General features: G+C 49.3%; 1 protein-coding gene across 4 annotated transcripts in view; it reads right to left on the bottom strand.

Annotated features, from left to right (window-relative positions):
• The window catches only part of RGS9 (regulator of G protein signaling 9), a 32,278-nt gene that overhangs the window by 2,953 nt on the left and 1,943 nt on the right, over positions 1-27,382 (bottom strand). The window contains exons 2-17 of one of the 4 annotated variants that reach the window (XR_007906270.1): positions 23,128-23,224; positions 20,472-20,522; positions 20,197-20,303; positions 19,412-19,463; positions 18,317-18,375; positions 17,849-17,925; positions 16,330-16,411; positions 16,087-16,149; positions 10,448-10,477; positions 9,739-9,800; positions 7,471-7,584; positions 6,381-6,496; positions 5,663-5,750; positions 5,035-5,173; positions 4,317-4,402; positions 2,773-3,013 (exon numbers count right to left, since the gene is read on the bottom strand). Coding sequence is in view for 3 of the 4 variants with exons in the window: in XM_051797671.1 (XP_051653631.1) it covers positions 2,851-3,013; positions 4,317-4,402; positions 5,035-5,173; positions 5,663-5,750; positions 6,381-6,496; positions 7,471-7,584; positions 9,739-9,800; positions 10,448-10,477; positions 16,087-16,149; positions 16,330-16,411; positions 17,849-17,925; positions 18,317-18,375; positions 19,412-19,463; positions 20,197-20,303; positions 20,472-20,522; positions 23,128-23,224 (1,386 nt within the window). In the remaining variant the exon portion in view is untranslated. Of the gene's footprint in view, positions 1-140; positions 3,014-4,316; positions 4,406-5,034; positions 5,174-5,662; positions 5,751-6,380; positions 6,497-7,470; positions 7,585-9,738; positions 9,801-10,447; positions 10,478-16,086; positions 16,150-16,329; positions 16,412-17,848; positions 17,926-18,316; positions 18,376-19,411; positions 19,464-20,196; positions 20,304-20,471; positions 20,523-23,127; positions 23,225-27,382 lie in introns of those variants that run through there. The other 3 variants (XM_051797670.1, XM_051797671.1, XM_051797672.1) reach the window with 3 other exon arrangements.

Below are 27,382 nucleotides of genomic sequence, written 5' to 3'. Positions count from 1 at the left end.
CCCCCAGTGTCCCTGGCTGGGGCTGTGGAGGCTCCAGCTCAGCTCATTCAGCCCTCAGGACAAGCCCAAGTATAAATTGGACAGGACAAGCACAGGACAAGCAGCAGAGGACAAGCTGCATGCTGGGTCCCCTCCCATTTCCCAAGGACTCACTCCCAGCAGAAATGAAATGCAGCTCAAGTGCCCAAGGAGAAGGGCTGAGGGCAGAGGCACACACAGAACATGTACACACACATGCAGTGCTGACACAGTGAGCAATGAACACACTGAGACGCGACAGAGAAGGATGAACTTGGTTCTTTTTCTATTTTCTACATTTATTTTTATTAGACAGATGAATGGGCGGGAGAGATGACCAAGAAATGAAACAACACATTGCTGATTTCCAATGGAAACAAACAATTTCTGGCACAAAGTGAAGTTCAGCTTGTACCAGGCGACCTTCCTCTTCGGGGACTGAGCAGCAAGGGACGAGGAACAGAAGGCTGGGTTGTGCCAGCTCATTCAGCCTGTGGCAGAGCAGAGCCAGACCCTGCCTGTGTGTGTCAGACAGGTGTTCCACAAGCAGTGACTGGTGTTCCACAAACACAGTGACTCCTGAACGTGCCACACTAACCCATGGCAGGGGAACAGCGGTGCAAAGCAGAGATGACGAAAACTCAGAGAAAGGAATGGGTACAGAGAACATAACAAGCAAAGCAGCAGACAAAATAGAAGTAGAATCAGAGGGACTGACTAGAACACACAGATTTGTTATTTATTATTTATACCCTGACTTGATCTTCCACATGTTACTACATCCTGGCAATCCCAACATGCTCAGTGCTCCATGTCACACAAACTCTGGAGAGACTGTAGAGCTCATCACAGCCAAGGAGCTTTGGACCAACCCTGCCAGGTTTTGGAGTATCTTTCAGTGCTCTTATGTCAAGGTAGGTTGATGGTGCTCAGCACCTGACGCAACAAAGCCTTGGGGTTTTAAGAGCAATTAAAGAAAAGGCTGATCCTGGTCCCCTGCAGAGCATTGCAAAACGTGCCTTTGCTTCCACCAGGAGTAAGAGCAGAGACAGCACAGGCCTTGACATCAGAGTGAAAGTCTTGGGCAACTCGGTTTCAATTCCTCTAAGAAGGTTTATCACCGATAGGTTAATGAAGGTCAGGAAAATCTCCCTGGCTCAGCCACAAGTGAAGGAGACGAGTTCTGCAGTGACACCAGATCAGATTGTACAGCCCTGATTCTGCCCCTGGTAACAGGCACAGGGAGGGCAGGAGTCGCTGTTCAGGTTGTTTTGGGACACAGTGACATCCTGACTGTCCCCCTGTTCACAGGCAGTTGGCCTGCATGGACTTGGGGACCCCAGGGCTCCAAGGGGCTGGTCTGCATGCACCCCATTATCTGAGGGCCCCCCTTCCCATCCAGCTTTCTCCAGCTTTCATCCCTGGAAGTGTCCAAGGCCTGGCTGGCTGGGGCTCTGAGCAACCTGGTCTAGTGGAAGGTGTCCCTGTCCATGGCAGAGGGTGGAACGAGATGATCTTTAAGGTCCCTTCCAACCCAATCCAGTGATCCTATGATCTCCCATTTCCTGTAAAATCCTATCAGTATTTAAAATGGATGAACAATACAAACCAGAGAGAAGCAGCTTCCCATACCTCAGTGCTTCCACACAGTCCCTCTACTTCCCTAAAATTTTAACAAACAAGGAAGATTTTCTGCCCCTCCAATTCCCTTTACTGGGCTTTGCAGGAATCTTTGCACTTCTGGTAATCACTGGCCTGGTCCAGACATGCTGTGCTTTCCCAGCAAAGCCTGGAATCTCCCCGAGCTCTTTAGCACTAAAACAGTATTTTAGTTTGCCTCATTCTACAGAGCAAAAGAGACAGAGCAAATAAAAAGAAAAACACTACTTAAAGTTGAAATCAGCTCTTAACACCTCTACCCTGTCCTCTCTTGCCTCTGGGCTACAACTGGAACTACCTCCTGTTGGGTTTTTTAACAAGACAAAATAGAAGAGCAGGAAAAAGACAAGACAAGAGGTGGGAAGGATTTGATAAAATCTCTCAGGGTCTCGTGCAGGCTCTGGCAAGGGGTGGCTCTTTGCACCTGCACACCCAGCCCATGGCACAGGGAGAGCAGAGCTTCCCACTGATCATCTCCAGCGTGCTGGGAGGATCTGGGAGTGACATTCAAATTCAAAGGGTCAACCAAAGCTTCAGAAACACTCAGCAAGGAGCCTCCCTGGCTCTTCTGCCTGTGTTCCTGTTGCATTAGCTGGGAAGTGCAGGATACTTGGAGTGAGGGGTGTGCTCCTCTCAGGGGGTGCCAGATGCACCCCTTGGAAAGGTGCACATCTCCTCAGGGGATGGAAGCCAGCATGGACACTCTGAGGTGGGTCACCTCTCCCTACTCCCCTCGGGGTCATCCACCACTGCTCCCAGGAAGGCTGGTTTGGACCCAAAGGACTGGAAAGGGCAGCACTTCACTGGGTGCTATCCCACCTCCCCAAAGAGCAGGAGGCAGGGAGAGGCAGTTGGGCTACCCAGCCTCCCGGGGGGAATCTCGGGACAGGCAGAAGTCATCTCCCCTCGGAGGTGTGCGTGGGGGGAGCCGGGTCCTGCCCCCCGAGCCTGGCACAGGCAGCAGCCCGGCCCTGCCAGCACTCCCTGCCTGGCATGCCTGGGAAGCGACATCTGCTCTCCAGAAGCCATGGCAACGTGTGGGAAGCCGGCTGATGGCAGAGAGCCGGCCTGGGAAACCTAAAGCAGCACTGACACCTTCAGGAAGGGGAGACGAAGCTCAACACCGGCCTCGGCTTGTCTTTTCCCTGCGCTGTGCCCTGCGGGGCTCAGAGCCTACTTGGGAGGCTGGGGCTGGTTCCTGCGGTCCAGCTTGCTCATGACCTGCGTGATGTCCACGGTGGCGGCGGCTTCCCTGGCTTTGGCCTCTTCCTCCTGCTGCCTCAGGATGATGGGGCTGGGGCTGGAGCGGAGGTGGCGGCGCCCGAACAAGCCGGTGCTGGGAGGGAGGGAGGGAGAGGAGCAGGGTGTTAGTGTGGAGAAGGGCACCAAAAACTCATCCCCGGTAAGCAAAGTCACCAGGAGGGCAAGCTCGGGCACAGGGGTGGATAAAGAAGTGCAAAATGCAGAGGAGGTGGTTCAAAGCAGGACTGGGTGACTCATCGTCACGCCTCAGCTCCAGAACTGCTAAAAGCGTAAAGGCAGTGCTGGTCCTGCTCCTGAGGGGCTCCAGTGCCCATCCACACTCCTCCTGTTGTTGTGTTTGCACATAACTCACACTGGTTGTGGAGTCAAACAGTGTGCATCAGTGGAATTTTCTCTGGTATCCTGAGTAAGATCAAGACAGGGACCTGTATGGGCGTTTCTTTGCGATACCCAAAAAACCCACCTGCTCCCTGCTACAGCAAAGCCACTTGCAGCAGCACTGGGAACAAGAGTTAACCCAGCTCTGGATGAGGTACCAGCTCTCCAGCTTTACAGGATGCTGAGTACTGAGTGTCCAGAACAAGCACTGACAAGCACGAAGGCAGCCACCAGGATCAACCAGCACTAGCCAGCGACCTCGTGATGTGTGGCTCAGGGACAAACTAACCAGACCCCAGACAAGTCAGCAGCAGGGCTTTTTCCACTGCCTTGAAATAGGCTTTAGATGAAACAAGTGTGAAAGTCCACGATTCCTCTTTCTTGCTTGCTGGGTTGGCGAGTGGAAGAGGAACAGAAAGGAGCACATCACCCACTCTTTAGGAGCAACTGCAGTTCAAACGGCCTAAATTTGCTGTACAACCTTCACCTTGCTCAGGAAAAACCCAATTCTAAGGGCATCCACCTTGTGCCAGCTGTCACTCACAAGCAAGGTGCTGTTTGTTCCCGTGTGCTTGTCACCTCCCCTAAGCAGCTTTGTCCAGGCAGAGATGGGCAGATCCCACAGAGGATCCCGAACTCTGGCTCTGCCCTGGCAGCCAATGTTTCACGGGCAGGAGTCTTCCCATGCCCAGGACACAGTGCTCTCTCCTTCCAGGAAAGAAGCCATGATTAATTCAACAGTCACAGTCCTTCTAAACAGACCCAACAGAGGAGGCAGCTGAGAGTTGTCACGTCTATTCCGACTGTACACAAGCCACTTCCAAAGGGCTCATGAATAAACAGCACCACCAGTCTCAAAGCAAAGCATCTTCTCAGTGAAAAATTTTATTTAATTAAGAGAACATCTAAATCATAGTAATTTTGCAGCAACTTGAGCTTTTTCTACCCTTGCTACAACAAGGAAAACAAACCCCACAATTACAGCCAGTTTCACTTGCCTTTTTTTGACAGTCTCTTGTGGCACAACAGCCTTGGCCAGCATTTCCTTGTATATTGGAGACTTTAAATAGCGGCCATAGGAGTCCTACTAGGAGAAAAAAGAGAAACTGGTAGTTATGGGCTGCAAACACCCTTATTAAAATCACCACCAAATACAGCTGCTCAGGAGCCAGGGAGGCTGGGAACTGGATAATCTCCCCCAGCAGCCCAAGGGACTTTGCATCTTTCAGGCAAATGTAGCTATTTAAACCAATACCCTTTCATCTTGGTGTAAAATTCCCAGGATTTTCCATCTCACAATAAAGCTTCACAGGTAAGACCCAGCTCAAAAGATCTGAACGGAGCTTAACCCAGGCCAGCAGGGTGTCACAGTCACTGCAAGGTGAGGAGCTTGTATTTCAGGAGCCAAACTTTTCATCGAGGGGTGAAAAATCAGTCTGGTTCTGCTGCTTTCAGTGCAATGTGCATGAGCTGGTGGAATCAGAAAGCAGGACTTCCAGCAGCCACCTGACCCCCACCACCTTGGGGACAGGCTGCCTTAGAGGGAAGAAGCAGCAGCAAAACACAAAGGCCTGAAGCAGCACTTACTTAACTCAGCAAACTCGGGGAATTTTCAAACAAAGACCCCTTGAAAGAGACAGCAGATAACACACAAAGGCACTGGGAAAGGCCCAGAGGACTGGAATCCCTCTTAGGCTTTGGAAACAAATAACAAACCTTTTTCATCAGCATGTAAATGTGGGTTTGAGCAGCATCTAGAACATATCTGTGGGGGTGCTTGAGGCCTTTGACTGTGATGCCCATTGTTGTGCCATCGATGTTAATCCAGCGCCGTGCTCCTGGAGCCAGGAAGAGCCTGCATGGAGGAGGGATCCACAGTGCCATTAGCAACTGGGGAATTCATGGGGATTCCTGCCTATGCACGAAAGGAAAAGTCCCTTCAGCTCCCCACTCAATTTGCTGTCCTGATCTTGGGCAACCTCCATGTCCAGAGACATGCAGACACTTCCTCTTGAGCTATAAACCAAATTTTAGCCCACTGGAAGCAAAAGGGTCTTTCCACTTTCCTCATGGCAGCCCCATGATCTTTGCCATTCCACACTGCTATTTAAATTACATGCTGATGCTGAAATGTCATAGAGGAGAACAGAGAGGAAAAGTACCAACATAACAGAACAACACTTCTGCTTTCATCTCCAAAGGTTCCTTTCCTATGTGGGGTCATAAGACAGCCACAGGTTACACAGAAAAGTTTCAGGAATAAAACATTTGGAGAATGACAGCCACTGGAAGGTGGTGGGACTCGTGTACAAAGAGCTTAAGAATGTAAAATTTTCACACTCACTTGTAAATTTCTTCTGCTTTTTCTTTGACCTTGGATTGGTCTCCATACTTGAGATCCTCACACGCTTCCCAGAAACTCAGATTCTCTCCTGCATAACAAGGAGACAATCGGCAGAGAGTGAGACTGAGGGAAACACAAACCCATTTATTAACTCCTAAGCTGAAATTGTTTGGCTCAATATGTGTTGGCCCTATATCGGTCTCTCCAACTCTTCAGCCAGCTGGAAAATCCTCTTGGGACCGAAGGAGGAAAACAGCTTTCCCCTGCTCTCTGCCCACTGACACCTCTAAGAGCTTGTGAGTTCAGCCAGTTCCAGCTTCTCCAGGAGGAATCACAGAATCCTAGGATGGTTTGGGTTGGAAGGGACCTTAAAGATCATCTTGTTCCACCCCCTGCCATGGGCAGGGACACCTCCCACTAGCCCAGGTTGCTCCAACCTGGCTTTGGACACTCCCAGAGATGGGGCAGCCACAGCTTCTCTGGGCAACCTGTGCCAGGGCCTCCCCACCCTCCCAGGGGAGAATTCCTTCCTAAAATCTCATCTAAACACGCCGGGAATGTCCCGGCTGTACCGTGTGTCCCGTGCCACTAGATGGTACCAGCTGCCCTGGCTGCACAGCCGCTGCCTCCAACAGCCCTTCCCTGCCTGCACTCGGTGGCATTGCCACTGCCTCGGCCCAGGGACACAGGCAGGGACACAGGGACACAGCAGACCCACCGCTGAACTCCTTCTTCAGGAAGAGCTGGAAGTTCTGCCGCCCTTTGGGGTCTCGGATCAGCTCGCTGAAGTTGAAGGCCCATCTCTCCACACGCATCCTGGTGGGGACTTCCACCCTGCCCGGGGAGAAAAACAAACGGCGCTGCCAACTTCGTGTGGCCCACCTAATTAGCAGATTAATTAAAACCAAAATACCCTTTGCTGGAATGCCAAGGGACTTCTCAGCACTCTCTGTTTTCCAGAATGGTGTAATGAGCTCCTGAAGTCAACCCACTAAGTTGTAATTAAACAACTCGGTCCGCAGCGGGATGAGGATTTAACTGGGATTTATGCTGCTCTCTGAGTGACAGCCCAGCTTGGCCCTGAGGTTTGACTCAGTCCCATTCTGGAGGAGGCACTGGTTGCCGCCCAAAGCTTTGCTTCTCATAAAGGTATTCAGGGAAGGCATCCTCTGGGGCTGTCTAATGGGACAGAATCACTCTAACAGGATTGCTGGTCTCACACGAGAACCAGTATGATGTTTGCTTCAAGCCCTGAGATGCCACTGTGCAATTAGCAAATATTATCCAGAGGGAAAACCAAGGGAGAAAGGACATATCACCAGTGTGTGCCTCCAACCCAAAGTCTCTCCTAAGAAAGCAGCCTGAGGTGTGAGCAATGACCAAGGGGAGCAGCTGAACCCTGAATTGCTAAATCATTGTCAGTACCCAATCGAGGTAAACACTGAACCACATGCTACACCTGAGTGTAACTGGTCATATCCCATTCCTGTGCTAGTAAAGGTGGAGTTCACTCATCCAAGGGGGGGATGAGACACACTCAGCAGGGGCTGAGTGCACACTCCCATCATCAGTTCAGGAATTTCTGTAATGTTAAGGAAGGCTCCACCTGAAGAAGGCAGTGCTGGAAGTTCAGCATGGAGTATTCCCAAGTTTCTTTAGCATGGCCCAGCTGTGTCATAAAGGGAACACTTCCCTGCTCATGATCAGAGAACAGATATGACAATGAAATCAGTGGTTCCCTTTCCTGATTTCTATCAGCATAATGGTCAGTGTAAACCACAAGCTGGCAAAACAATACAAATACACACAGCTTTGCATTGAGATCCCAGAACTCGGGGTCGTCTGTTATCCAGGGGTTGCTGGGGAGGCATCCAGACAGGATAGGATCATTGGAGAGGAACTGCTCAGAGTACTTCACAATCCTGCAACAAATCCAAAATCAAAACATTAATTTGAAGCCAGAACTGCACATAACTGGTTGTACAGTCTATAGGTCTCCTCAGAGGTGCAGCCCTATCAGCAACAGGGATCTGGAACACGACCCCTGCCTTCCTAGAAAAACTGATTCATTAGCTCAGTTAACCTTATCCATTTCCCAAACAGAAGTCTCCTGGCTGTCTTTCAAAGCAGTGAATTCGTCAGTTCAAGGGTAAGGAGATACAAGACTCTCTTCAATCACCTCCTTTTGCTCCTTCACTTCAAGAAGTGGGACTAAGCCCCCCAATGGTTTCTGTCTCCTTCTCCAGCCAGCTGACAAAGGCCTGATCCTGCACCATCCTGGGAGGGAAGTGCCAGAGAAGAGGAACACAAGCTCTGTGTTCACTCAGGTAGGTTCTCCCCAGCCTTCCCACAAGCTGTGGGAGAGCCCAGGGAGCTCCAGGAAACTGAGGGAGTCCTGAGAGCCCATCTCAGCTTCTCTTTGCCTCCCTCACCTACCACACAGCTCATTCCTCTGCAAATGGCTCTGAGGGCTTGGCACAAAGCAAAGCTGTCTCTATCTCAGCAGGAACCAGACAAACACTTCTCCTACCTTCTAACTTGGCCAGACTTATAATTACAACCGATTTCACTAATGTCCCGGAATTTTAGCTCTCTCCTCCCTTTTTCATTCTCGAAAAAAATCATCTGGTTTCTGCGTTTAAAATTCCTCCCAGGCCAAAGTGCTTTCATGTGCTCAGAGCTGGGAGTGCACTGTCCAGGAGCCCGTTGCTAACGGGCACTTTGGCACAGATCCTGCAGTCATACAATGCTCCTGCACAAAGCAAACCACGGGCTGGCACACAAGTGCTCGATCCTATCTTCCCACTGCAAATGCCAAGGCAGCCAGCACCTGTATGATTCACTACAGTCCACATATTCTAATCAAACAAATCTCAACCTGCCAACCCAGGTAACACAGCCCTGTCCTTTCGATGATTAGTGCTCTGGAGCTCCTCCTAAATCAATGCAGTGCTCTGAAGCGTGCACACTGTCCAGCTGCTGCTCATCGATAATAATCTGATTTGGACCCAATCCTGCAGCTGACATGGAGCTCCAAATTTCCTGAGGATTTTTCATCTAGGTGATAGGCAGAACTAATCCCATCAGAACTAATGAGTGAAAAGCCCCATTGCCAAACAGTTAAGCAACACAAAATTCCTGGAAGGTAGCCAGGTGTCCCCAGCTCCAGCTCGGAAAATTGAGGCAGGAGAGTTTGAAGTGACCTAGAGTCAGTGACAGATTAAATGAGCAGAACTGCTGGTGCCCTGCAAGTCCTGGCTCTCAGAAGACAGATTCTCCCTCCCATTTCATTCATCCATGACTGTCTTCTCCAGAGAACAGGCCTGAGCACCTTGTTTATCTTAGATCTGGTATGAATCTCTGGTGGCAATGACTGTGGAAACCAGACGGGTGCCATGGGCTGCACTTGGTCAGCACACAAGGCTCCAGGTGAGAAATGCCTCTGGCAAACACACTGATGGCTCGTGCCAGGACTGGATGCTTTGCACTTAACTGGCTGCATCAAGAATCTGATCAGGAAACACTCTCACTGGGAAGAGGAATTGCTAATTAATTGCTCTCACGGAGAGGAGTGTGTTCCTCTGTAATACAGAACCAGCAGCAACTTCCCAGCTCTGCTGCCTTCTGGTGAACATCACCATGGGGCAGGAACACTCATGGGGGTGAATCCAGCCCAGCAGACTGGCAACCAGGAGCTGGAGGGCCAGCCTTTCCCCTCTGGTTGCTCATCCCTGCTGGACCCTCACAAGGCAGCTCCACTCAGCTGCTTTTCCAGACTGCAGAGCTGTGTCCCAGCGCCACAGCCCGGCCCAGTCTGAGCATCCCTTGATTTCAGAGGGAATCTCAACCCAGGGGCTGGTGCTGCTCCCAGGGAGCCTCTTCATCCTGCCTGGGACTGTAATCCCTCCTCTGCCTCCTGGCCCAGACAACACAGAGCCCAGACAGCCCAGCATGAGGCCACCACATCGATTCCCCAGCTGAGTCACCAGCTGCTGGAGCAGACAGCTTCATCATCTCATTAGGAGATAAGCACTGAAGACTAATTAATGTGTGGACAGAAGGAAATCAGGACTTACCCTCCAAGAGAGACAGAAGATTTCACTCTGGTCTTCCCAATGGCCTGCTGATAGTACATGATCTGAGAGGGATCAGACACGGCCATGGTTAGGAGCGTGGAGATATGAAGACAAGGCCTATCTGAACCTCAGATATGCCCCCTCCCAGGTAGTGAGGCTAACTACAGCAGGGACTGCTTCTTCCCTAATTATTGCATGCCCAAGGAATCACAGAATCCCTAAACTGCCTCACTAAAATGTCTGTTTTCACTGAGCTTACTGCAAACATCAGAAGAGCATTTTGCAATGTGCAAGTAATTAAAAAGCGCTCCCCTTGCTATATAAAAATTGAATAATAGCTACCATCCTCGGCACCTACAAATGCTCTGGATGATTTAGCATGTAATTATCATTGATTCTTGGCTGTCTCTGCACTGGCGCCACTGGATGTATCTCCTGTGATTTCCCCACCACTAATTCTGATCTATTGGATTTAGCCCTGGTGTCTGTCCTTGCTCGAGCCTTCCCGTCACTGGGAGAGTTGCTGGCTGCCTGCACTGGGAGGTGCAAGGGCAGGGAATGTCCTGAAAGCACACTGATCAAAAGCTCCACGGGGCAGGGACTCTGTTTTTAAAACACCCCCTGCACAGGGGGTTTGAGCCCCCATCCCACACTGATGTAAGCAACACATACAGGATGAACACCTGGAAGAGAGGGAAGCACCACTTACCTCTCTCCTATAAGCTTCCATAGTATTTTTCTGTAAAAGAAAGAAAACCATTACATTGGGATGGGTGATTAAACTTGCCTTTTTTTTTTTTTTTGAGGCGTGGAAACACCGTTGCAGGGCTGCTGCTGTGCAGCGCTCTCCAATTAATTCTCATTACAATTAAAATCAAACACAGCAGCTCAGCTAATCAGGGTATCATCAAAGCTAAGAGCATCCACACACGGTAAATCGTCCCATTAGCTGTATTTACTGTTTAGCATTGCTTCTCCCATCACAGGCTGCCTGCATGCCTTCAATTAAGGGGTTATTCTAATGGAGCTAAAATAGATTCATTTACGAGACACAGATTAGATCATTCAATATTAGCTAAAGGAGACAGGAACCAACACATTGCAAAATATAAACACCACAATTAAAAGCCTCAGAAGCAGTATCTGCTGTGCAAGGGGTGTTTACGTTGTGATTTGAATAACTCAGACTATGTTACATGTCATCCACAAATGAGCAAGCAATTGAAGGCAAGAAATTAACTGCAGGGTGTTTATTCACACAGCTTCCTTTGAAGCACAGTTACTTTGTGTGAAATAAACTGCAGAAGGGAGAAGGAAAGACAGGCTAAGTCAGGGATGCTCCCAGCAAGACTTTAAAGGCTCAGGAGGGGTTTCACTTCTTCAGTTCCTGTTTTAGCCAAGATCTGCATCCCAGAAGTTCTATCAAAGGCAGGGGTCTGCAGAGTGCCTTGGTGAAGTTTGTGAGAGGTGAGGGATGAAGCATCTGGTACCAAATGCCACAGGCAGCCCTGCTTCTCCCCTCATCTCCCCAGAGAACCTGCACCCCGAGCTGCCCCTATTTTTGGAAAGGTAAGGTGTTCCCTCAGGGCTGCTCTGTGAGGGGACCATTGTGGTGCAGACCTGCTTTTGCATTTTAACCATCACCATGAGTCCCGCTCAGGATGGAGAAACTGTTCTGTACATGGAAGAAAAATATGCACATTTTGCTGAAACTTGCTTGGTTTTGGGAGGGCACACTCACCATTTCAGCAGCAGGAGCCAGATATGCAGCAGATCAGTCAATCTCTACAGCACTACCATGGAGCCAACCCATCTGACCCTAACACTGCCCCAGCCTGGCCAGAGCAGCACCAACAGAAATCACATTGGCTTTGAGAAAGGGAGGAAGCTTTTCCTGCTGGAAACACCACGACCAGCTCTGAATGTGGCAGGACACATCATCTCAGCAGGGACAAACAGGACAGGAAACCTCCCTCACTGATTCACAGGCTGCTGGGATATCTTATAAATGATGGAGGACCCGTAAGCAAGGAACAGCTTTTCACCCTTCTCTGCTCTTTGCTGCACCCCTGATGCCAGGTCACCTTCCACGTAGACACCATTTCTTCCCCCCATTTCTACAGTGTTGTTGTTTCAGACCGACTGTAGAAATGGAAGGCAAAAAAAAAATCACCTGCTTGAGCAGAGAAATTTGCTGATTTACTGTCTTAGAAGTGTCCTCTTTAGAGACCCGTGTTTCTGTTGCAGGCCAACTGCCTCCTGCACAACAGGAGTTCCCTGTCTCCTTGGGGAACTTGAGATATAAGCCAGGCCTCATCAGGTTTACAAGTGCCAGCTGAGTAGTTCCATTTGATGGAATTTGAGTGTGGCTAATGCACTGACTTTAAAATATTAAAATTGTTAGTTGTTTTTAAAAACAAACTATTTTTGTTCCACTTTTTTATCAAGAGGGGCCTCGGACAGGCCTGGTGCAGTGGGGTGAGGGGAGGTGGGTGCTGGCATAGTGGCTTGGAGGCAACTCATGTGGCAGTAAAGTTTTGTTATCCTCTAGAAGGGTCTGAGAGGTTGGCAGCACACCACACACACACGAGACAAACAGCTGTGGGAAAGAGAAGAAGAATACAGTAAGTTAAACGTTACATAGAAAAGGAAAGGCATGAATTAAAATGCTATGACAATACAAAAATTATATGTGGGTGAGTCAAAATCAAAGCCAATGCCATGTCTGCAAACAAGGGAAGATTTTATTTTTTTTAAGTGCATCCTACACCAAGAATCCGCTCCTGCCACTGTCTGAGTGTGGAGGGCAGTGTGGTGGACAGCTGGGCCTGGGAAAACCAAGGGGGCCTTGGTGGGGTGCTCGAGGTAGGGAGGGGATTTGCCAAGGCTCACCCAGAAAAGGGGGCTGAGCACCACTGAACTGCAGCAGAGCCAAAGGGGAGCCCAGTGCTGAGCACCCCGTGAGGCTGCAGGTGCTGGCTGTGCTCAGCCCTTTCCAGTTCCCAAACCGACAGTAACTGGGAAGAATCTCAGCTGCTTCACCCCAGAGCTGCACATCATTTCATTTCCCTTTCTCCCACAGTGCTCCCACAGCCAGTTCCCAGCTTCACTGCTGCCACAAGTGACCCTGACTACTCTCTATGTCCTGCTGAGCACTGCCAGTGGTCCCCACCATCCCACCCATCCTCACCCCCACGAGTGACTGCAGCGGTGCCAAAGTGCCCTGCGCCACCCACCCACTCTCCCTTCATTTGGAAGGAAATCATATTCGGAACAAAAGGCTCATTTCTCATAATGAGATTAATTTTGCAATGCCCTTAACGAGTGACTTATCGCAATTACCGCGGATCAGCTCCCCCGCCCCCCGGGCTTCAAACCAAAATGGCAATTAGTGAAAGGTCTGGGTCTGTCTCAGGCGAGTGCCACGAGCTGTTACACATCCTCCTCCTCCCCAGTACACATTGTGGCACCCAGGACACCCTGCCCAGCCTTGTCACACCCCAGTGCCTCTGGCCGAGCGCTCCCGGGGCACAAAGGCTGCAGAGCTCAGCTGGGAGCCAGCCAGGACCTGCTCCAGAGCCTGTGCCTGGACCTGATCCACAGGGCTGATGCCACGAGCTCCAACAAGAGCTGGGATATCTGCTGATTCCCAACCACCCATTCACATGGATCTCCTCTGCTCTCAGCGTGGGCCTTCCTGACCACACCGGGGAGGGGATGGTCATTATGTTTTTGCCTGTCTGGCCACCATTCCCTGTTTACAGAGCTCATCAACAGCTGGAAACAGCTTTGGGGTGTATGTCCAGATGAAGCTTGGAGAGAAGAACAAGCAGAGGTTGTTGTCCAGAGCTCATTTTGGACCGACCAGGACACTGCAGATCCCGACACAGACACAGCACGGAGCTCTTCAAGATGTGAGGCTGATCCTGCACAAGCACGGGGCAGGGCCAGCTCAGCTTGGCCTCCCCATGGAGCTCAGTGCAAGGCAAACCTGTGGGCACTGCCCTTCCAACACTGCAAGCTGCACTGTGGCACACAGAGCTGCCCCTGCACACACCAACACCCCTCCTCAGGGGCAGACGTGGCCTTTCCCTACAGCCCACGTGCCAGAGGCAAATCCCAAGTCTGGCACAAGATCATCTCAACACTCATCTCCACTGTGCTGGTACATCCAGCCCAGCAGCTGGAAATCAAATCCCTAACAGTCCACACGCCCAGTTTCACTCAAAAGGCCAGTTTTCCCCCCTCTTGTTTATCTGCTCCTGACCCTGCTCTTTCCAAAGATGTGATGATGCAGCAGAACTTTATCAGCCAAACTGACAGGGACTTATGAAATTAAAGGCCAGCAACGACTCGTTGATCTGTGTCTGATTTGCTGTGTACAACAAGCCAGGGCATCTCATTCAGTAGCCCCTGAATCCAGTACAACGATTTTGGGGGGAGCTAAAGCACCTTTCAGAAACACTCTGGTTACAGGAGGCAGAAGCTGAGCACGAACCTGCAGGCACTCAGCGGGTCTGGCAGTTGCCTGGTAACTCTCTGAGCAGTGAGGCTCAATCATGAGTCTGAGAACTGGGTAACAAAAGGCTAAAGCAACACTTAATTAGCTGCTCGATGGATGGCTACTTCTGCCTTAGCTACAACCTCTAACTCATTATAACAGCAAGGGATGCCCATGGGTCAGTAATAAAAGTCCCCTTCAAAGGAGTTTGAGCCCCTGTTTATCCCCAGAGGACTCTATCAGTCAGGGAGGGAGCAGCCCACCAAAGGGTCTGGGCAAGTGAAAGATGTTCATGCCAATATCAGCTTCAAAGAAGCCACTCTGATGTCAAAAAATAATAATTTTCTTTCTCAACTGCCAAGATAAAAACCCCAATTATTTGGCCAACAAAGTGAAGGTTGGATTGAGCAGGAACAGAGACACAAATCAGAGCTTGGCCCATCCTTTCTGTTCACCAAAGCTGTTGAGCCACAGGTGTCTCTGAGAGGAGCCTGTAAGAAGTTAAAAAACAAAGCTGCCTGTCCAAAGGAGACTCCATGTGGGCTTTTGGCTGTCTCAGTGTTGTCAATAGCTCTCTCAAAAGCAAAAGGAGCAAGAAGAACTTTCCCTCTTCAGCTCAGCCTACAGAGACCAGCTTAAAGGGGAAGGGCAGTGAAGTCACCCAAAGCTGGTGTCTTTTGGTTTATGCCCTCCTTGGAGCCTCCACTAACAGGGGGAACTGACCACCTCTCATTCCAGGGTAGAACTGAACAGAGACCCCTCAGCTCACTTCCTCTTGAAGCTGGCAGATGGCTGTGGGCTTTCAGACCGTTTGCAAACCTAAAATCCTTTCCGTGTCAGCTGTAAAACCGTGGGCGAGGAGTTGGCTTACTCCTCTTTCCACCACTTCTTTACTCTTAAAAAAGATTTTAAAAAAGGCTTTCAACAGCTGCTACTTACAGCAAGGAAAAATAAAATACACCCCAAGCCTACACTTTGCTCCTTTTCAGTCTCTATAGCAACAGAACACAGCTGGCCAAAGCAATTATCCTGCCTCTGGCTGCTGAGATGTTTAAAGGCTGTTAGAAAAATGGGAAGTTGTGGGAATACCTTGAGTGTGATCACAGTAACATTTGCATTTAATTGCTGAGAGATGCTTTGACTTTGCTTCCAAATGAACACAGTAAAGTGCACAAATACAGGATCACTTCAAAGGACTGAAGGAGAAAGGGAAAGGCAGCTCCAGCTCCTCATCCACTGACTGCAACTGTCTTACTGTGGACTCTGAACCAGTTCACCCAGTTACAGCCTCCATGGTTTGAGTTCTTTAATTCTCTTTCTTTAAAGTCTATAATATGCATTTTTTTTGGCAACATTTTGTGTCTCCCATCCACCACACCAACATCTTCATCTTCTTACCACACATTAATTACCCTTTTGGAGGTATTCTGTCCTTTGATTTTAAACCTGGATCTTTCCCCTGACCCTTTATACTCCACAACCCCACTCAATTCATTCAGCCCTAATAAAAAGGCAGCAATGAGCACTTGGAGATAGAGGATTCCCTAATTCAGTCTCACCAGCAAAGAATATATGTCCTGTAGCCAAGCACCCACACTAACTGGTGTGGCAAGAAAGCTGACAAAGTAATTTCAAGCCAGAAGAAGTTGCCAAAGCCTATTTTGAAGGCCCCGGCTCCCAGACCAGATGACCTCAACCTCTGGCCTGTTGGGCTGTTACAGCTGAGCTGACATGCTCAGCCTGTCATGCCCAAAAAAACAACAATCCCAGGGACACTGTCTGTGTCCTCCTGAACAAACTGAGTAGGTGTGAATAAAAAAACCAAACAACTGTCTCACCTGGGTTACCTTATTTTCATTGGGATCAGTTACACGGTCTACTCCGTACTCCAGGACATCCTGCATGCCCGGCTGTCATGGACAAGAAACATCAACAGCTTTGTGACTCTTTTGGTTTAAAGTCTGTGGATCCCACAAATGAATGAGGACACCCCTGAGCCCCGAAGGGCTCCAGTGCCAGCCATGCCCTGGGAAGCTCTGCCCCCTGAATCTGGGAATGCCCCACTCATCATCCCATCATCCTCTACTTACGGGGGTTCTGTTCACCAGCCAGTAGGCTCTCTCCTGGCAGTCCAGGGCGTACCTGTCCTCCTTCTTCCGCTCCTTCCCTGCCCTGCAAAGCCAACAACAGGGGAATACGTGACTTTTCCCCTCCTAAAACCAGCGGGATGAGAAACAGGGAACACCTCCAGCCTCCCCTGCCCCATGGATCCCAGCGTGACACTCTGATGCTGCCTCCTGATCACATCTTGCCTCAGCTAATTCTGGGGCTGCAGATCATGTTCACATGGCCACACAAGGCTTTTGAGGAATCAGCATCTTCCTGAGCTGAGCTGGGAGCAGACACATCCCCTTTTGATTAGACAGGCAGCCCTTTGGTAGCTTTGTGCTGACAATCCGCTACTCGCCATCGGTCCTGCTGCTTCATGTTGATCCACCTCCCGTGTCCCCGGGCAAAATATGAGGACTGCCACACAGAGATACATCCTGGACACGTCCCATCCCTGTCTCACAGCGAAGTGGGGCCATTTCTCACAAGAAATTGTTTGGAAATGGTACCAAGGAGTGTTCCCAGGCCCCAAAACCCACATCACCTCTACAATTAAACAGAAGAAGCAGTAGCATGGGTTTGGGCTTGGACCAACTAATTTTTTCCCAGAAAAGTCCTGGGCACAGTTTGGGACTTAGCATGGGGAAGGGAGCATTCCCAACAGGCTGTTTGCATGTGGTCTCCCTGCTGTGGTGAGCAGGGTGGATGCAGGCTGCTCTCACCAGTCTGCCCCAGCAGCACCAGCAAACAGCCGCAGACGAGTTTAATCTGCTAGTTCAGACACAGGCTCGGTATCTGACTTTAAAACTGCATTTGGCATCTCTTAGCCCAAGTCTGACCTCAATTTACAAGAACAACAGTCTCGTGTCTAATGAGACAGTTATCTGATGAGCTGTATTCCGGGGACTTGGCTGCCATCCCAGGGAAGACAGAGAGGCTGCTGAACAGCAGAGGCAGTGCCTGCTGAGCTGGGAGGTAAAAGGAGGTAAAAGGGATCCACAGGAGTAGGAAAGATCCTATGCCCAAAGGAGTAAGACCATCTAACATTCACTAACTTTCCCATTTGAAGGATTCAGCTTCTAAAATCAAGTCATTTCAGCTGGGTGCCTCAGTATGCACCTCACAGTTTTCTCCAGAAGTCCCTGCTGGGAACATTTACTGCTTCTTCATTCAGGGCACTCCATTCAGCTGTGAGATGTGCAAGTAATAACTGATCCAGACCAACAACAGGCCCTAAGTCCAGTGGCCTGGTGCACAAATGCTCCTGGACAACACTGAGCTAAATGAAGCTGTCCCTAACAAGGGCTTGCACACTGCAGCATCAGACCTCAGCTTCTTCAGGGAGCCACATCAGGTGCAAAATCCAAACCTCTCCTAAAAGTCATTTTAAAGCTGCAGTTGGTGTTTTTGAAGGGTAGTTTAACTGTGCACCAAGACAGCCAAGCTCTGCTCCTTGTACCCTCCCCAGTGATGCAAATGAGGGAATGCAAGTCAACTCACTTATACTGCTCCTTGGCCTGCATAATGACAAAATCCCACTTGTAGTTTATTTTTTGATTGAGCATGTTGTAATGTTCCTGGAATAAAAATTTAAAAAGCAGTTAGTGTGAAAATTCTGACCAGGGCACTCCCATGCCAGGGTTTTCTTGACTCTCCATAGCTCAAGGAGGCCAAGCTGGTAAATGAGCCAGGAAATCTGGATTGTTCTGAACGTAATTACAAGAATTGCAACAGTTCAAAAATCCCATTGCAAGGAGAGCAATTACCCCTGTTAAAATTATAATTCTCTTCCCAGCATTTATCTGTACTGGCTGTTTTTACACTTGCAAAATTTGGGCTTTTGATACTGCTGGAGTAACACCTCATGCAATTAAAGAGGTGATTTTTTGCCATGCTGCATTAGCAAGAGAGGGCTAAAGCTGTAGCAAATGAGGGGCTTGTCATGGAACAAGTGCAGCATCTCCTCACCTTTTCATATTCTTCCAAAATCCCTTTCCTCTTAATGTTCTTCTTTGCCAGATAAATTGCTGTGAAGGAGAAGCAAATAAGCAGTCAGTAATACTTAAACCAACAAGTCCAAGAACAATTAAAACAATTAAAATTCTACCCACATGACAAACCCAGGAGTCTTTGTCTGCTACGATATCTTCCTAACCATGAGCTCCAGGCTCACAAAAGCCCAGGGGAGAAAAAAGAACTCAGTGCTTTCACTTTGGATGCCCAGGCTGGGAGCAGCCAGGCAGAACCGGCGGCGTGTGCCTCCTGCCAGGAATCACCCTTCCTTTGGGAACTCGGCCAGGCTTTCATGGATCAAGGGATACTGGACCAAATCCTTCAGATGCTGAGGTTCTTCAGAGTCTGACCTCCAAGCTTCCCGAACACAGGCCAGTGTTTTGCTCAAGTTCTAATAAAAACATTCCAATCTAAAAATGGGCTTTTTTATTTCCCCGGGAGATCTGCAGCCTAATGCAGATAAAAGCCACAGAGGATAATGTTGGTGTAAACAAATCAGTCTGTGAACTGCGCAGCCCACGGCAGCAAACCAAGCTCATCAGCCCAAGTTTCATGACCAGCTTTACACTAAAAAGCATCATAAAGGCAACATAAGATTTATATGGAAAGAGCCATCAGGAGATACTGGAAGCCACTGTGCATTCTATAAAGAAAGAACCATCTCTGAATGCAGGGTTTGATCCAAATCTACAGGAAGATAGTCTTGGGCTCAGATCCAGGAATACACTTAACTACTCAGGGAAATCTAATCCTGTGTTTAAAGTCTTCCCTACCCAGGAAGGTAATTCAGATGTGTTCCTGTCGGATGGATCTTAGTGGAACATAAGAGCTTAAGCACTTTCTCTCATCAAGGCCACCACAAGATGGTCACACCCTCAATTCAGCACTACTGAGAATTATTCACAAGAGAGCATGGAAAAAAATGTAAGGGCTGGTCATTGCATGTGGAGACACAGCACAAGGACAGAAGAGCAAACGTGGTGCAGGACTGTTTGCACAAACCCACGGGCCTTCCCTACCCCTCCCAAACACGAGCAGTGCAGAACTCACCATAGTCTGTGTCATCAGCAGCCCAGCCCTGCACAGGCCAGAAATAGGGGGTCTGCAGAGAAATGAGTCTCTGGTTAGTGCACAAAGGCCTTGAACTCATGCCCAGAGGCACCTGGAAGCACCCACACTGGAGGGAGGAAAGTTCTCTGCTGTGCTCAGAGCCTCAGCTCCTCAGCTGTGTGTCAGCTGGCACGGTGGTGCAGGACAGCTACAGAAGGAGAACCGACTGCCAATATCAAATCCACTCCACCTCTCCCATCAGTTAATATGGACAACCTCTCCCTGCTGCCTGAGCACTCATACTGAGATGCTGGAGCCTGATTTGGCACCATGTGGGAACCAGACTCCTCATTCCAAGTACCAGTGAGGGCACTCTGATTTCCCATCGTGGTGGAAACAGTCCAACCACAAACACTGAAAACATCCCCTTATTACTGTGCTTTTTGTATATTCATTATTCAATGATCCCAGATCATTCTCTACTTCCAACCAGCAATTCCATTTGCTACTTTAAGACCTGGAAGGGAGCACACATTTGGAAGAAAGCACAGCTATTATTAAGCTGAACAAGTACACTAATTTAGTTGAAGAAACTATCACAGGTTCCCTGTAAACTGCATTCTGAGGCTTCTCTGTGGATCCCTTCCTCCTGCACACTGAACAACTGCAGGGCTGCACAGCCTGGACTCACAGCTACAGGTCCTGGGGAACTGCCCCAGCTGCCTGTTTTTAATAAAAACTAGTGCTGAACCCTCTCACAACAGCTTAGAGAAGCTGCAACTCACTTGAAACCTGTACAGGCTGCCATCTGCCTTGAGGGTGAGGTTCTTTGGCTCCTGAAGAGGGTAGATGTATCCATATTTGACAAACAGGTCTCCCAGGTGGAGTGCCTCTGAAAATGGAGAAGGCAGACGTTTTGATTGCACAGAAACACTGCACTGGAATTAAAAGTGAGTTCCTGTGCAGGGGAGAAGAATTAATCTAAAAGGTTCTGTCTATGGAGACCTTAAAGTTTTGAACTCGAAGCTGAAAAAGCCTCAATTTTCACATTTTTACCCACCTTCTGCAGTGATCTGCAAGCGCTGAAGGATCCACTGCAATATATCATTACCTGCAAGGCAAAAAAAACCCCATCAGGTGAAAATGAGACCTCTCCAGTCCTCACTGAGCTCTGGATCCCCCAAGGGCACAGACCCCTTTTTGCAAATGTACTTTCAAATGCCCCACACAAGGCAGCACAGATAAAATGCACTGCTGGTCTCCCACTGGCCATCCTGTCACTCACCAAGCCAGCACCATTCCCTGGGAGAGGGAGCCCGAGGCAGGCAGTGACCTTGGGATGGCACAGCAAGTGTGTGCACAAGCACAGCTGGCCTGAGCTGCACCTAAACCCTCATAGGTGGCTTAGAGAGGGTTTAAGCAATACAACAGATTTCACACCCAGGGAAGGTGAAGTGCCTTAAGCAATGCAACAGCCTTCACACCCAGGGAGGGTGAAGTGCCCCTTGTTTTGCATCACCTTGTCCTGAAAGATTAACTGCAAAGAACCTCCAGATTCACAGATCACGGTCCTGTGTCAGTTTTATAGAAAAACAGTGACTGGTCCTCTAAGAGTCCTTGAAGGAATAGAGGGGATATCCAAATCTCAGACCCAAGCTGCAGTGGTAACAGAATTTATCAAAGAGAGACAAGATTTCTCCGTTCACACACATTTTATCTCTCTCAGTTCTTTTCTTAGAGTGTGAGCAGTCGCACCCACAGTCAGCATAAATCTCCAGCAGTTTTAGTTTTACGTTCTGGGGGGCAAATTTCATGAACCTCCTTCCATTTAAAGAGGGTAAAAATGCACTTGTTCCCTGATCAATTACTGGTCTTTCCTTCCAGACCTCCCTTAGGATTGCAGACTGAGGTGTTGACCTTTCTTGACATTGCAGTGATGACTTAACTTTCTAATAGGGGCTCAGAGCTCTTATCCTACTGCCTGCTTCCTGAAATAGATGAAATTAAAGGATTATCTCATCACTCATTTCTAGACAGCTCTCTCTGTAAGCACTTTCCCCCAAAGGTGCACATTCAACATTGAGGTTTATTTGTGAGCCGTTTTACTGACTTTGAGTGAATTTAACTAGTTGGCCTCCTGCACATGCAGAGCCAGGCTCTCTACACTAGATCTGTGTCCACTGCTCCAATGCCTTCACCAGGCCCTCGCCAGACATGAATCAGTATCTTTTGCAACACCCAGAGGTCCATCAGTATCCATGCAGCTTGTGCAGCACTAAAAATATCACAGTTTAGAGAGTGGTGAGCAAAGGGACTGGAACTCACTTGCCTCTCAGAAGTGGACTAGAATTTATGACTTATGCAAGAGGCAACTTGCAGCACTTTTGGTTAAGGAACCAGAATGAAGCAGACGGCACGCAAAGAGGATGAGTGCCAACAGGCACTGTCCCTCCACACCAGCTGGCCATGGACTTTTAGGAAGTGGTGTTTTATGTTGGGCAGACATCAAGAGAAGTTCTTGTTCCCCTTCACTTAATCTGTGTGGGATGTCACCTTCAGCACAGGGAAATATTCCGTGCAGCGCTGCCTTAACTATTCCCTGACAGCTCTGGGAGGCAAGGCCAGCTCCTTTGTACATGTAAACCTCCACCAAACTCAGCTGCATAATCACTGTGTGAGCCAGGATGTGGTTTGCACTGCAATGCATGGAGGGTGCTGCTGAGAACGAGCTTCAGATGTGTCCTGAGTTCTTCCTGACCCTTTCACCAACTGACTCTACCCATGGACAAGCGACTTCAGTGGCTCTGCATCCTCGCTTTTAAAAAAAAAAAAAAATTGGGGCAAACAACACCCAGGGCCTACCAGACTTTGCAAACACATTGGGGAAAGTCTCCTGAGTCGCCTGGAGCAAACTCACTGGTTTCAGTGGGAGTTTTTGTGCTGAATTTCAAAGCGCTGCAGAAAGACCAAAGCGGGAGGAAGAAACTTTGGTAAGACTGTGTGTGAATATTTACAGCAGAGGGTTCCTCACAAGAGCTTTTGTGGAGGACAGGGAAGCAGAGGTACTGATAGTGCCCAGTGAATGGAGGAGCAGGCACAAGGAGGCTGAGATAAGAGCTGCCTGTAACACTGAACACAGCACAGGTCCTGTCTGCTGCTTCCTCAGCCTGCTTGAATGAGGCAAAGCTGTCACTTAGAGGCACAGAAGTGGGTTGAGTATTTTGTGCTTTTCCTGCCTACTAAAGAAAAATTATTACTAGGAGTAAACATTAAATGGGAGACTAATTGCTTATTGCTCATTTCTAAAGTACCGTCTTTCAGTCTGCCTCCAGGCTGCTTATTTTAATGGGGTTTTAATATTTATCTTTATTTGTGATCCAGCCTCACTGGGAATATGATAAGTCTGGAGGCTGCAGTACCTACTCACCTCTATGCTGAAAGAAAGCAAGGTCACTTGAGTTAACCCCCATGAGACAGCTGAAAGTGCAAGTTATCAATCTTTGTGTCTCTGACTCAAAGAGCAGGAATGAAGTGAGACACAAGTGAGTATGAGATAAAGGGAGCAGGTACATCTCAAAGGATGTACAGCGAATATTTGTTGGGAGCAAGGCTCCAGCATTCAGCCAGGCACTGGCAACCCTGGCCATGGGGTCCACACACAGCTTTTCTCTGCTGAACTTTCTTAGCCAGGTCCCTTCCCCCAGGGAAGCTCTTACCTGTCACAGCGTGTGGGATGCTGGCAACCATCACTGTCTGTGTCTGTGTCTTGATGCCTGTGTCTGGACTCTGCATCTCCATCATAAGTGCTTCGATCTGCAAAGCATGGGATGGGATGGATTACAGGAGTGGGCAGGAGGGAGCCCCAGGACCACTGCAGCATTCCAGAGGGGTGGGCAGTGGTGTGCCACAGGAATGGATTCGACAGCCACAGCCCCCTCCAAACCTCCCCCCTGCCATGAGAGATGCCACCTCCAAACCATGTCAGCTCTCACACTGACTCACAGAGTCACTCCCTCCCACTGAACACACAGCCAGGGTTAGCAGACCAGGGATAGGATGCAATCACTCCATGAGAGCTGAGTTCAGAAAAAATAAATAAATAAAATCTCTGCTACCCGTAAGTGTTCCTCTCTAGCTCAGTGGGCTCTTTGCTGGGGGAATTTGAAAGAAAAAAAAAAAGGAGGAAATAGAATCTGTGCTTCTATTGCACAGATCCCCCAGCTGTGCACAGACTTGTAGATATTGCACCATGCACCATGAATATCAGCAATATTTTGGCTGGAGACCAAACAGCAAAGGTTCTGTTTCTGGTCTGCTGATAATCACCAGGCAGGACTGCAGAAGAGCAAGAGAAGCACATTGCTTTGCTCTGGGGCTGAGCAAGAAGCTCAAACTGGAGTGTGGGGGGGATGAGAACTGTCCTTTGAGACAGCACATCCTGAGACACACAGCTTTGAGACAGGGTCTACGGGCAGCAAATCTCAGTCCCTCCAGGGATGGGGCAGAAACACACCATCCAGAGCAACATCATCCCATCTGGCAGCATCTCCCACCTGGACTCCTGAGCGATGCTTTTAACAGAGAATGAGTCTCACCCTCAGGGCCAGACCTCTTCTATTTCTGGTTTCCAATTATCTTTAATTATTTTAAAAGATCTTTTATTTGACTTCCTACTAGCACCATCCCAAAAGCACAAGAGCCCCTGCTTCCCCTTGGGATCCTCTGCTCAGATGGGTGGATTGGGCCACGCTCCTCATCTCCCTGTTTTAGATCACCCGAGCACTGGCTTTGGGGATGATGCTCTTCTTTCTGTCTTCTGCTTCCAGAGATACTAAATCAAAGCTGTTTCAACAGGACCAATTTGGTCTCTCTGCACATTCATTTTGGGTGAGGCTGTAGCTTTTTAACTAGGAGTAGAGGATTTAATGAGTGTGACTTGATGACACTCACGCATAATGAAGGGCATTGTCTTCACAGGCACCACAGTGACTTAGTTCCCAAGTCTTGCCAAGTTCAGTGAGGATTTAAGCTGTAGTGACAGGATGCACCCTGGGCCTGCCAGTAAAACTGGATTTTCAACTGCTTTTAAAGGCAGTGACAAATTAATACTAAAACAGAAAAGCCTGGTAAAATTTCACACAAATATTTGTATAAATACGTATACAAAATATTTTAAAATAGCAAAACCAGACCCAAAGTGATGCAGACTTTCTTAGGCCACAATTTCAGCCTCAGCAAGTTCAAGGCTGTGCATGGCGAGATGCCTGTGGAGCTGTGTGGGACGAGCTGAGGTAGGATGGTCCAGCAGGCAGGGTGCTAATTCAGGAAATTCAGATTCAGTTCCCTCTAAGCCTCTCAGGTATCTTGGGAAGTCACCTACTCTCTATAACTGCATAGTCACTCAGCAGGGAACACTTCAGCATGTGGATACAGGGGGCAAACACAGCCCTGTTCATCCCCACCACACCCCAGTGCTGCAACCACCCGGCAGGTCCCACCAGGCTCAGGCAGGACTTGTTCCCTGGAATTGGAACAGCACATCCTGCTCCAGCACAGGGCTGCTGTTCCTGGTGGGCTCAAACAGGTCTTTAACCAGCTGAGAGCAGGGAATTGGCTCAGAAACCCACACAGCCTCCCAGCACAGTGTGTTCCCTTCCTTCAACCAGCAGCTCTTGTCGCCTCCGTACCCTGCCACACTCCCTCTTGTCACTGGAGAAATTATATACATTAAAAAGGAAGGAGCTGCTGTTAGGGCTGCAAACCATTCACCTTGCTGATCAAAACTCAGCCTGTCTCTTCTCCTAAGGGAACACTGGTGATTACAGTGACCAGGAGTTGCCATTGGCACTGGTGAGAGGCCAGGAGGGCTGGTTAAAACCCAGCAGGAGCATTTCCTTGCTTTGCTCAGGGCTCCAGTACATTCTGTCACGCTTTCAGCCAGGAAAGAGCTGCCTGCTTTGAATTTTGCAGAGCCAGAAGCCACTTCCTGGTGCTGGCTGGTGGGTGGAGATGCACAAAGAGGTAAATATCAGGACTTCCAAAGGAGCCAGGCTCTGGGGAGAGCTCACCTCAAGCACAGAGCCACCATGGGGCATGACAGCCATGGAGTTCTCCCTTCAGAGCAACAAAAATCTCTTCATGGAGGTGATCTCACCCTGAAAGCCGCAAAGGAGCAACAGGAAAACTGTCTGTCCCCCACCTGATTGCAGGAAGTCACAGGGCTCACTGAATGCAAAGCAAAACTCAAACTCACATGTGATAAGAAAAAGCATCACTGAATTTCAGGAGCACGTGGGAGCTCAAATGTTCAGTGACTGATGGGGTGTCCATGGTTCTGGAGAAGGAGGATGGATCCAGCATGGATATTGTCCTATGGCATGGAGCAGTGGGGGCAAATGACCACTGATGGACTGCTTGGTTGAGTTATCCCAGATGCATTTCCCATCCCTGTTTCCCTGAGCTTTACCCTTCAGGTAAAATTGCCCCAGGGTCAGGGCATCTACAACACTGAAGCATCATCCGGGTGCTGAGTCTCTGACACACAAGAGCAAAACATTTCCAAGGTGAGGAGTTCAGCCCCTCCCAGCATTAAATCAGACAGAGGCATCTTTGCTTCAGATGTAAGAAAGATCATTTTCTCAGCAGGTTCCAGCTCCCAGCCGAGTGTCCACTCCTGGTGCTATAATTAAAGATCTGCTGCCTTCTCCATCGTGTGTATTTGTTTGGTTCTAGCCCCCCTCCCTGCCTGTTACTGTTTGCAAGGATCAGCCCCCCTTGCTCAGATTTCCAAGGTAACAATACAGTCCTTCATCCCAACTCTGCCCTCAAAGGCTCATTCAATTGTTTTCTAGGACTATAACTACCAACCCTGCTTTGCACATTGATGGATGATCAGAAAAAAAAGAAGAAATAACAAAAATCCATTGTTAACCACCTAAAACTTTCTGCTTTTTCTTAATTAAAGCTGAGAGGGGGAAGCCTGATCCCACGTGGTGATCCCTCAGCCAAGTCAAGTAAATGTATGAATGGGGAGGGCAGGGCTGTAGCTGGCTCTTCCCACAGTCTGGCCTGGCTGAGCACACTGGCTCTCACCAGGACTGCTCAGAGCATGTCACGCTTGGTGTGATGCTCCAAAGAAAGGTGCAGCACCAGCATCTCCCCACCTGGGAAAGGGAAAGGGAGGATGGGATGATGCTGAGCTTGACCTAAGGCTCAGCTTCAGCCGTATCCTGGGTCTCACTTAAACAGAGAGCAGGAGCCCACTGGATGGCTCCTTACAGCAAAAACACAAATCAGGTGCTGGCACACCTTGGGAAATGCTCAGGCAGATGAGGACCAGCAGCTGCTGGAAGGTCTAAGCCTGAGAAGCCAAGCCTGGCTGGAAAAGCCCCCAGCCAGGCTGTGGATGGTCCCTCCCTGGTTGCTGTGCAGCTTTGGGAGCAGCCACTGGGGACCAGAGTAAGGAAGAGGCAGAGGAAAAGGCAAACAGCATACAATCCATCAGCCCTGCGCACAAGGTATGAGTCACAATGCAGCTTGTGTAGCACAGCAAGGGAAAACACACAGCCCAGTAGCTGCTGGAAAGCACAGTCCTGCTTCCAGCTTTGCCAGGGGATGCCCAACAGAGCCAGCCCCTGACCCTGGGGCAGGCACAGGCACCAAGGGTTTGGCCTCATTGAAGTTCTCCCAGCATCCAGCCAAGTGCATGCAGCCAAAATGCATTTCAGGGCCTTCTGTCCCAACAGATCTTTGTGCCAGTATTCTTCTCACCAAGACAGTTTAGGAGGGGAACAAAATAGAATAAAGCAGCCTAAGTGTCAGCATGAGTGTTTGCTGGATGAGCAGGTGTTGCAGGGCCTTGGAGGGGGCTCTCCAATCCCCCCTTGGTTCAGCCATGAAGACCAAGCTCCACATCCAGCCCAAGTTGTGCAGAGCAGCCTCACAGCACGAACACAGCACTGCTAAAGCAAC

The sequence above is a fragment of the Manacus candei genome, unplaced genomic scaffold (assembly GCF_025592945.1).
Source record: "Manacus candei isolate 608988 ecotype Guabito, Panama unplaced genomic scaffold, ASM2559294v1 h1tg000047l, whole genome shotgun sequence".
NCBI classification, from domain to species: domain Eukaryota; kingdom Metazoa; phylum Chordata; class Aves; order Passeriformes; family Pipridae; genus Manacus; species Manacus candei.
The sequence above is the reverse complement of the archived record's forward strand: the minus strand, read 5'-3'. Positions and strand labels throughout refer to the sequence as shown.